Source organism: Musa acuminata, chromosome BXJ3-4, assembly GCF_036884655.1.
Source record: "Musa acuminata AAA Group cultivar baxijiao chromosome BXJ3-4, Cavendish_Baxijiao_AAA, whole genome shotgun sequence".
Classification (NCBI taxonomy): domain Eukaryota; kingdom Viridiplantae; phylum Streptophyta; class Magnoliopsida; order Zingiberales; family Musaceae; genus Musa; species Musa acuminata.
This window is the reverse complement of record NC_088352.1, coordinates 33,790,867-33,800,869: the sequence shown is the minus strand read 5'-3', so window position 1 is coordinate 33,800,869 and position 10,003 is coordinate 33,790,867. Positions and strand designations below refer to the sequence as shown.

Below are 10,003 nucleotides of genomic sequence, written 5' to 3'. Positions count from 1 at the left end.
GGGATATGCTAAGAAAAACAAAGGATAAATTTAACATGAAAACTAAATTAAGCTTATCTATGAAAAATAAACCCACCAAAATAAAAATATAAACGAAGCATTTACAATGAACTGGAAATCCAAAAACACAAATCAGGTCTAGGCATATTTACATATATTGTATCCTCCCTCCCCAGAATCAGCAGCAAATAATCATTGACTGACGACCTCCATTTTGGATATTCCAGTCCGGAAATCTGCTGCAAGACTTGGAGGGAACAGTTGTGATGATCACACAAACAATGCCAGCTTCATTTTCTTTCCTATGCATCATTTACAGTTTGACTTTTGTTTATCAACGTGGGTGTCACCGAAACAATCCCTATAAAGAATAGTGTTGCTATTGCTTGGAAATCATATAGGTCGGCCACAGATCTTAATTCTCCAAGGGCAATTCCAGCCTGACATACAACGAAAGGCCAATCAACATCACATAAAACACATATGCGAAAAGCTACACAGTCAAAATTGTAATGAAACATCATACAAGAGGATTTTATAGCCATTAAAGAAATAAGTTAAAACCTCTCAACAAAACAAAAAAGAAAAAAAAAAGTCAGCTACTCGAGCAAACTAGTTAGAGGCAGAGGAATGATACCCTGACTGTGACATAAGCAGCTGGGATGAGCCCAATGATCGTTGCCAGGAAGAATATGTGGTATGGCACATCTACTATTGGTGAAGCAACATTGATAAAAGTATTTGGCAGTGTAGGGGTGACTCTGAGGAAAAGCATGTAATTCAACAGCTTCTCTCTTCTTTTAGCCACCTGAAACGAGATACGCAACTGCTATATTAACGAGACATGGACACAGAAAATTCATTGGATGCAAAATGTACAAACTGGTCAAAAGACCGAAATGGCTGCGTCAATTGAAATTACTACATTTCAGTCACTAAAAACGACTACAATTAGATATACATAATGTGAAGAAAGTATCGAAACTACTGGAAACACATCTATCAGCCAAAACAGGCTCTTGATTCATCTACAACTTAAGCCCTACATCTTCATAATATGTTCCATTGAACCAGTGTTAAGAAAAGGCCAAGTTTTCACCTGTTCTTGGAAAAAACTGAGCTTGTCCGGCCACAACGAGAACACCAGGGGTCTTCCTATCAGATATGACAAGAAATAACATGAAGATGCACCAGCTGTGGCAGCAAAGACGACTAAAGCTACGCCTCGCAGAACTCCGAAAAGGGCTCCGGCCAGAAGGGACATAAAAATGGTCCCTGGAATCATAAAAGTCTGCATAAAAATGTAGACTGTGCAGTAGCCCACCAAAACCTGTATGGTGTAGTCACTTGTGTAACTCTCAAGATTATCCCTGCACACACAGGTTCCAATAACAGGATCAGAAAGACTCGCACAGAACACAACTGTTGACAGTGGTTTTCATCGAGGCACAATTGTGTGCAAAGGTGTTATGTAACATACGTTAATTACTCAAAATAAAGGAAAATACTGGAAGATAATTCAAGATAAAGCAGAAATAAAAAATTATTTCCATATGAAGAAAAAAAAAACCTATTTTATTTGTTTTCATTCACCATGACTGATTCTAACAGAGGAAATCTCGAAACATATTCACGATGTACAACAAGTTCTATCCAGAAGCAACCCCTAACAAGAACCCAAGCTAAACCATAGAATAACAAAATCGAAGGATTCCAAATTTCGTTACTTTCATCCACTTTAATGCACACGGAGATCTTCATTGAATAGAACTAAAGTTTGACACCTGCAACTGCGGAAAGAGGCGAAAGATCACCTCAGATCCTGGATGTCCTCGACCGAGCGGGGCAATTTGAGGAAACTATAGTCGGAGGACGGCATCGAAAGATACACGGCGACCAAGACCAATCCGAAGCTCGCCACCACACCGGCCGCCGCCGCCGCCTCCCATCTCGACAACGAGTACTTGGAATCTCTCCCCATCGTCCTCTCTTACGAACGAACGAATCAGCGGGGCGAGAGAGAGGATCTGACTGGGGAGAAGAGAGGCAGAGGGGAGGAGAATCGGATCACAACGAAGAAGCCCTAAATTTTCTCCCCTCTGCTTCTCTCCTCTCTTATCGGACTCGTAATGACGAGCGGTAGGTATCATTGTGGCCGGTGAAGAGTCTGTTGCTCCGCAGGAACACCTGTTGCGGCCGCAAGCTGTGCGAATATTCGCTTCCAGCCGATCCATGATCGCCACGTGTACGGCCGAAACATCATGCGGCTGATGATTTAAACGGAATCCGAAACCTCACACCTGCCGAAAGATCTCATACGCTCGAATCTCATCCGACGGTCGGGATTAAGTGCATACCAGGATAAGATTTCCACCGCGGAGATCACCGTGTCGTTTCCAACGTGTTGCACCGCTTTTTTGAGAACGGGTGGTCCCGAGTCTGCCGTGGCTTCCACTCCACACACGTGGATTTATTCCTACATTAATGATTATCTAATCTTTGATGCTTCTTCGGGTTCGATTTAAATATATCAAATCCTCGTCGAGAAAACACATGTTTGGACACACTATCAACTTTGTTGTTGCCATTTAATTGCTCTTTTTATTTTTATTTTTGTTTTCCTTGTATTAGTAGACGATAAAACTATGAGCCGCTAACCAAAAAGAAGACAGAGAGAGAAACCTAACGTTCGAATTATTCAGTTGGCATTAGTAAGTATTTTTCCTCAGTGATGTGACTTGCTCACTCAGATCAATTGTGCTTGCTATAATCGAATTCAAAGTCAACATAACAACGATGGCAGCCGTCATAGTTAACCACAAATGTCATCCTATTAATATCAAATTCGACTAATTAGATGTCCAAATCCATCCCGATCCGATCGGGCTTTTGTATTCATGATTCTAAATCTGATGATACGTGTGTAGGAAAACAAGACTTGATTCATAGTCAATCCAGAAATGATACAAATAAGATCATCGTGGATCCTTTTGTTCTTATATTTGTTTCAAATTTGATTATCCAATATTTTAGTCTGACTTCAATAAGTCAGACAGATACGAGTCTGCTAAAGCAGCACATGATAACTGTGACAGCACAACTTGTTTTCCGGCACGCGAGAGTGGAGGGTGGCGTGTTGGATCAGTGGCACTGTCAGATAGAGATATGCTGGACAGACCAGCAGACATTCATCATCCACAAAATGATGGATGGATTGCGGCGTTGACACGCAACAGCCGAAGGGTACTCGTAAACAGCGAGAAGAAAGCTGCGCCAGTTCACTCTGTGATCCAGAGAATAAGAAGATGACTCCTGCAGAGTACACATCTTTTTGGCAACCAAGTTTTTGCTGGTTCCTCTGAATCAATTCATGTCTAAAGAGATGATTCTTTTGCGGCCCGGCCCACTTGATTCGCGTCTCTTGCTGCATGTCGCTTACTCTCTCTAATGTTTTAATGTGGCCGAATGATACCGAGGGAAGACAAATATTGCATCTTCATCTGATCGTTTGATGTCACCGGAAGCATTTCTGTTGGAGACGATCTCGCGACACAGCATAGGCAGATGGCGATAAGAATGTGGTTAATCTTCTTTTGACTGACAAGAATGTGAGTCGCCGATTCACAATGAACATCAGCAGAGATTGGCCGGGGAAACCTCCTGCTTATGACATCACATGTTGTACCAATAACATTTGTCTTCCACACGGCAGGAAGGTAAGCACCTTTGACAAGGCGTGTAGTAATCTTCAGACAAAAACTGTAGGGATTCTCAAACCTGCATAATCTACATGATGTCAGCTTCAGATAGGTTGATTGTTTCCGGCTAACAAGAAGCAGACAAAAAAGCTCATTCTAGTGCAAAATGCTTTGTTGAACAGAGGTAGCATCGGGGTCTGCACCCCTTTCTGGAAAAGATCTCCACCATTTCTGGAGTTCTTAAGCGAACCTAGCCTTGACTCCAAGATCGAAAGCGAGAAAAGCATATCACCAGACATCAGCTCGAAGGAGCATCCAAGGATGAACTTTGAAAACCCTCATGAGCAATATAACAACTTGTTAGTAAGGAAATGAACAAGAGGAAAGGGAACTAGTCTTGACTATTGTTGCAGAATAATCAGCTTAGACTTCATTGCACCCAGTGGAGCAGTTGAATGAAGCATCATTAAGTGCAGGTAACTTAATTAGTTGCTTCCTGTAGGTCCAGGACTCACACCTACTGCACATTATGCTATGACTTGCATGGGAAGGTTAGCTTGTCTGAGAATACATTTTCTGATCTGGCGGAAAGCTTTGAGAAAGAGAAGTTTATGCGGAATTCTAAGCTTGCCCAGAATTCTATCACTACCGTAAAATGACAATTTGTTTAAGCCCTCCTCAACCAAACCAAACCAAAACAAAACAAGAAAATGAAACGTGAATTATCTTGAATAATTAAGATACAAATTGTTTAGTTATAAGTATTCAATTAAAGAGTTTTTGACAGCGTAAACCGAGCGAGAGTCATTTTCTTCTAAATCCCCCATCCAGTGGTGACAAACCAAATAAGATAGCTGTAGAGTTTAGTTACAGTTACTATGGTCATCGATCCGTTGGATGTCTTGTTGGATTGAGGCTATAGTAGTGTGTGTACCTTCATAAGAAATTTCCACTTGAAGACCATGATGGAATGCTAATCGATTACTGTTCTCAAAAGCTTGGCCGATGGATTTTATTATTTGTAGTAAGAATTTGTTACGAATTGTTGTTTAGCAAACGCATGCATATGCAAAGAGACGAAGGATTTCATTCGTTGAGCTGCTCATACTAATAATGGCCAGGATTCCGTCTCTGTACAAAGTATCCTCATCGGAAACTTACTGTAACCAGGAGCAATAACATAAGATTTTCTGTAACGAAATCGTACAGAAGAAGGAATAAAACAACAAGTCATGAAAAGTCTGCTAGAAATATTTGTCACAAAATATGGTCTCTTTCTTTGTCTTTCTCTCTCGCTCCGATTAATTGGAAAGGGAGGGAGCAACATATAATCGAAGTGGTACGGACTTGTGCGTTCACGCTCTACGACTCGTCCGCCCAGCATATTTGGCTGCAAAATAAACAAGAAGACATAAATTTAGAGAAAAGAAGGAAGCAAAAAACAATACTAACGCAAATGTCCCAACAACAGGAACAAAGGGAGAGAGATAGAGAGATGGATAATGGTGTTTCAAGGAAGAACTATTGTTTACTTACTCTAGGATATCTTTCCAGGAAAAATCGTCATCTGGTTCAGCTAGATTTAGACCTTGCCAACCTTGAGAAGGGGTTGAAGCATTTGGTCCACATGCGCCCTGCATGAAGTCTGCAGCTTCGTTCTCTGGAGAGATCGAGACCGAAGAAGGAGTTGAATGGGCAGTTGGCATGTCCAAACAACTAAAACCTGGAGTAGTTATTCCACTGTTGCTATCTATCAAAGTGGAGGAACCATCATAATTGGATTTCATCATCATCATCATCATTTCTTGAGGAATCCTTGACTCCGGGCTTGCTTGAGAACTGCTAGGGGTATTTGGATTGACCAAACCCAAAGGACCGGGAGCCGGCAGCATCTGATCCTGACCAAATGCGAGAGAGCCATTCACGAGTCCTTCAAGCTGATGATTCTGTTGAAGGAGATCATTCACTTGATATCTTCCAGGGGAGGCTAAGCCCAGCGGATTCATTGCATCCGTGTTAGGAGGTAGAACAGAAGGAATCATCAGCGTAATTAAGCCTTTGAGCATCTGGTATCTGGCTACAACTTCTGCATGCAGCCTAAGAGCATTATCCAAGGGGTTGGCAAGGTTGCCAAGCTTTGCTGTGGCGGCGAGAAGGCTCGGAAGGCTTGATAGCAGATCGAGATCAGTTGCCCGCTGGTGCGTGACGGGGTCGATGCCCACGCGGAGAAGCTTCTTCCTGAGATGAGTGTTCCAGTAGTTCTTGATCTCGTTATCGGTCCGTCCGGGTAGATGCGTAGATATTTTGGACCACCTGCATGAAAAAGCCAAGGTGATTACACAGAGCTTTGAGAACAAACAGAAAGAATACTTTGGCTTCACCTAGACCAGTATAGATGTTGCAGCGAACGTATGGAATCGAAAGAGATCGGATGGGTTTTACCCCGCGCACTGTCTCCAAACCTAATCAGTAGAGCTAGCTAGTTGGGCGAGGAAGATTACTTGTTTCCGAGGGCCGAATGGAGCTGAACAATTAGTCGTTCTTCTTCTTCTGAGAAGTTGCCTCTCTTGATATCAGGCCGAAGGTAGTTGGTCCACCGGAGGCGGCAGCTCTTTCCGCACCGATTCAGCCCCGCGTTCTTGGGGAGCTCCCGCCAGCTCCGGTGGCCATGCAGCTGAATGTAGTCGACGAGCTTCTTATCCTCCTCGGGAGTCCAAGGCCCCTTCTTTACGTGAATCTCGTCGCAGCAAGGAGACCTGCCCATTGTTTTAGGAAGAGGCTGGATCGGAGGCGCAACAGATGTGGATATATAAGGTATCAAACCAGCCTTGGATATGTGAGGGGTAAGTCTGTGTGAGAAATCAAGATCTAGAAAGGGGAGTCTGCGTGAGAAATCGAGTTCTAGAAAGGCAAGGGTTCTTGTCTTCACCGGTATCTTACTTCAACAACTAATGTGTTCACCTTCCCCTTTGCTCCATAATCTATTGCTTTATGTTACTTCCCAAAGTAGACTTCCAAGAAAGTTCAAGGAATGTTCCATTACATATAGACATACTAGTATTACATACCTCGAGATCAATCATCTTCAAAAAATTTTGCTTATCCAATTAGAGAAGGCACAGGGCATAAATGTTTCTTTGTAATCAAATATCTTTACTTGGGTAACCTGCTTACTTTTGCCTGGCATGGCATGTCATGTCATGTCACGCAAGCTTATTTACCTTCACATCATTAGATTCTGATGGGATGATTTATCGATATTTCTCTCAGAAGCAAAGTCCACTGTCTTTCACATTAGCTTTGACGTGGGTTATACAAGTGCGAGAACAAATCAAAGTCTAGCAATTTTAGACATCACCCTGACAGGTTGGGGCTCGCAGTTGATTTCTACAAGATTTTTTCTACATCATCGATGCCGTCATCCTCATAAGATTCTTGCAAGTGTTGCTTGCTCTTCCCCAAGCTTTTATTTCGCACGTCCTTTTTCCTGTGCCGATTGGTTTAGCGCCCTCACCGAACACTACCTTTTGCAGGGACCATTTCTACCTGGAGGATCAAATTAATATTGCTGAGTTGCTTCAAGAAATCGAGTCGATTCAACGATATTCTCCTAATCAATTTACCGAGTGGTTAGCGTGACGACCATGTTGGAGAACTTGGAGTTTGCGTTGACAACAATCTATCATTTTTTTATCACGCGCTTGGTCAAAGAGGATCCTCAGAGGCCGTCATCATATCGCTGGCTTAGCCATCCCTAAAGAATAGCATCACTCGATTTCAATGGCAGCCTTCCTTTCTGCCAATCAACGGTAGTCATCTTCCTCTGAATCTGAACTCTTTTCTCGCATTCAATGGCCGAGGTGAAGACATGTAATGGATGACCTCAATGTTTGTTGCTTATTACTAAGGCAACCAAAATTTGGTGAGTAAAGATGTATCATAATTCCAAACATGAATTTTGACTGGCACTATTTCTGCATCATCCATCATAAAGCTTCTCACTAGTCAAATTGGTTAAGTGCACAAGTGTGGACTTGTATAGTTTCCGATAGCTTCCCATGCCAAATATCATTAGTAATTCAAATGCAGGATGACCAAACTTTCTTCCAGGAGACAGTCCTCTTTCATGTCTGGTCTACTAAAATCCTTCAATAACTGAGAATCACACACCACAATCACCGATTACAATTCTGCCTTCAGAAGCATACGGTTGGAAGTATTTCGGATAGGCATTCAAGGATTTACTGATGCAGGAGACAGATATGGAAGGATCAGAAAAGTTCGCCACCTTCAGCTGAGACAAAAGAATTCATATTTTGCCATTGGCGCTACTGGTGTTAGAAAATAATTATAATGTAAAAAACATTTATGTCAAGAATTGAAATATACTATATAATGGATTTGAAAAAAAAAAAGGGTGTATCTTTATTTGTTTGTTATGTTTATGTTAAATCGAAATATCTCGATACTGCTATCGTCTTTGATCCCAACAAAGAACTAGTCCTCTTTGCCCCTCTCTCCTATTTATCGTAAGACCATAGTGATTAATGCACTTGTGTTTCTTAACCCGTCACAAAATACAAAAGGCTATACTTATTTATATGTGAGAGGAGAGAGAGGGTCTACGAAGACTTATCAGATATTTTCTTTCATCAAGATTAATATTCAAGATTTGAATATACATAAATATTGATATTTAAATCTTTAATTAAAATCCAATCATTATCTTTAAAATATCTCAACAATTAGCTTATGAGCCACGTATATGGTTAATATTCTCTCACTTGGCTCATGAATAAAAAAAGATGTAAAATAAATATTCAAAATTATAATAATAAAATAAAAAATTATTTTTTAAAAATATTTTTGCTTGATTGGATTCTAAGCTTTGAAAAATAATTTATACAAGCACGATTTTAGAAAATATGTTAATAGATCTAATAAATATTATAATACCACATTAAGTCAAACTATAAATGCAAGTTATCGCAATTGCATATCACTTGTGTCATACTTCTTTCTATGTATTATATTATTATTAATTCTTCCCAATATAATCTATAGTGATCCCTATAATTTATCATATCAGGATAATTCTATTGTCATGTACAAACATAATATGCACATACGTTGATGAAAAATAAGATAATAGAAATTATTTTAATTACGTAAGTAAAATATCAATTATAATGTTTACTCAAACATACATCCTCGTATCTTTATACGTTGCTCATAAACACAATCATAAGACTATGATTTTTAAATATTTTAAGTCTTAAAGTCTTAGTGAATGGATCAACAATCAATGGTCGAACTTAAATTCTTAATTGATATTTAGTTGTTTCTAAATATTTTATCTAACCACCGGTACTATATGTTGATATGCTTAAAACCGTTAAAGTACTTGTTATTATTAAAGAAGAAAATTATTGTGATATGTTACAAAATATCTTCGATGGTTTGATAATTGAGTTTGACCATACCAAATCTTTATATAAGAATTCACAATTATAAAACTTGATTAGTGGCCTTAAAGTATATCATGAAATCAGCTTTTATTATCGATAATGTAATAATATATTACTTTACACTTTTGTTTGTAAATTACCTATCCTACTAATATAAATACAAACCATAAATTTGACTTTCTACTATCAAAATAATTTACAGAATCAATATTTAAAAATACTATCATTTTAAGCTAATCCAATAGCTTTGTATGTGAGCATATAATTCATTATTAAGTAACTCTAATATCTTTCAAGTATCAAGACCACAAAACTAATATATGGTTCGATATTGAGCATATAGTAGACTTTTAATTGCTTATACATACAAAATACTCTTCATTTTATTATTTTCCAAACTATTTTTAGGACTGTCTTATATTGAATTTTGCACCTTTATACATAGGTGTAGCATTCATCGAGTAAAGTTGCATATTAAATTTTTTAAAGATTTGATCAATATATCCTTTTTGAGTAGTCTTAATAATTATCGAGGTTGATCTCTAATAATCTTTATATCAATAACATAAGTTGTCTCATTCATATCAATTATCAAAAATTTTTGATTAGAAATTTTTTAGTTTAATATAATAAATCAAGATCACTACTAACAAGAAAAATAATTTTCATATACAAAATCAATATAATAAACATTCTCCTACTAACCTTCATATATATATATATATATATATATATATATATATATATATATATATATATATATATGTGTGTGTGTGTGTGTGTGTTTATATATATGTATATATATATATATATATGTATATATATATATATGTATAT

At 38.6% G+C, this 10,003-nt stretch overlaps 2 protein-coding genes across 2 annotated transcripts; both read right to left on the bottom strand.

Moving 5' to 3' along the window:
- Positions 1-60: 60 nt before the first annotated feature.
- LOC103982046 (uncharacterized membrane protein At4g09580) lies at positions 61-2,144 on the bottom strand. Its single transcript, XM_009398844.3, has 4 exons — positions 1,815-2,144; positions 1,100-1,370; positions 638-808; positions 61-440 (listed from the first exon to the last, which is right to left on the bottom strand). The coding sequence occupies exons 1-4, from the start codon at positions 1,979-1,981 to the stop codon at positions 303-305; spliced, it is 747 nt and encodes a 248-aa protein (XP_009397119.1). The 5' UTR covers positions 1,982-2,144; the 3' UTR covers positions 61-302.
- A 2,668-nt stretch (positions 2,145-4,812) lies between these two features.
- On the bottom strand, positions 4,813-6,681 carry LOC135635129 (transcription factor MYB41-like). The gene is made up of 3 exons (XM_065146000.1): positions 6,200-6,681; positions 5,235-6,011; positions 4,813-5,088 (listed from the first exon to the last, which is right to left on the bottom strand). Exons 1-3 carry the CDS (start codon positions 6,460-6,462, stop codon positions 5,061-5,063), a joined length of 1,068 nt encoding a protein of 355 aa, XP_065002072.1. The 5' UTR covers positions 6,463-6,681; the 3' UTR covers positions 4,813-5,060.
- Positions 6,682-10,003: the final 3,322 nt, after the last annotated feature.

What these genes read in the sequence shown, in the direction of transcription:
- LOC103982046 (XM_009398844.3), bottom strand. Translation starts at nt 1,981, where the DNA reads ATGGGGAGAGATTCCAAGTACTCGTTGTCGAGATGGGAGGCGGCGGCG. An exon ending in GAGGACATCCAGGATCTGAG is followed by an intron (nt 1,371 to 1,814) that starts GTGATCTTTCGC and finishes CTGTGTGTGCAG; the next exon opens with GGATAATCTTGAGAGTTACA. An exon ending in CTGCTTATGTCACAGTCAGG is followed by an intron (nt 441 to 637) that starts GTATCATTCCTC and finishes GTTGTATGTCAG; the next exon opens with GCTGGAATTGCCCTTGGAGA.
- LOC135635129 (XM_065146000.1), bottom strand. Translation starts at nt 6,462, where the DNA reads ATGGGCAGGTCTCCTTGCTGCGACGAGATTCACGTAAAGAAGGGGCCT. An exon ending in CATTCGGCCCTCGGAAACAA is followed by an intron (nt 6,012 to 6,199) that starts GTAATCTTCCTC and finishes TTTTTCATGCAG; the next exon opens with GTGGTCCAAAATATCTACGC. An exon ending in TCCTGGAAAGATATCCTAGA is followed by an intron (nt 5,089 to 5,234) that starts GTAAGTAAACAA and finishes TTTATTTTGCAG; the next exon opens with CCAAATATGCTGGGCGGACG.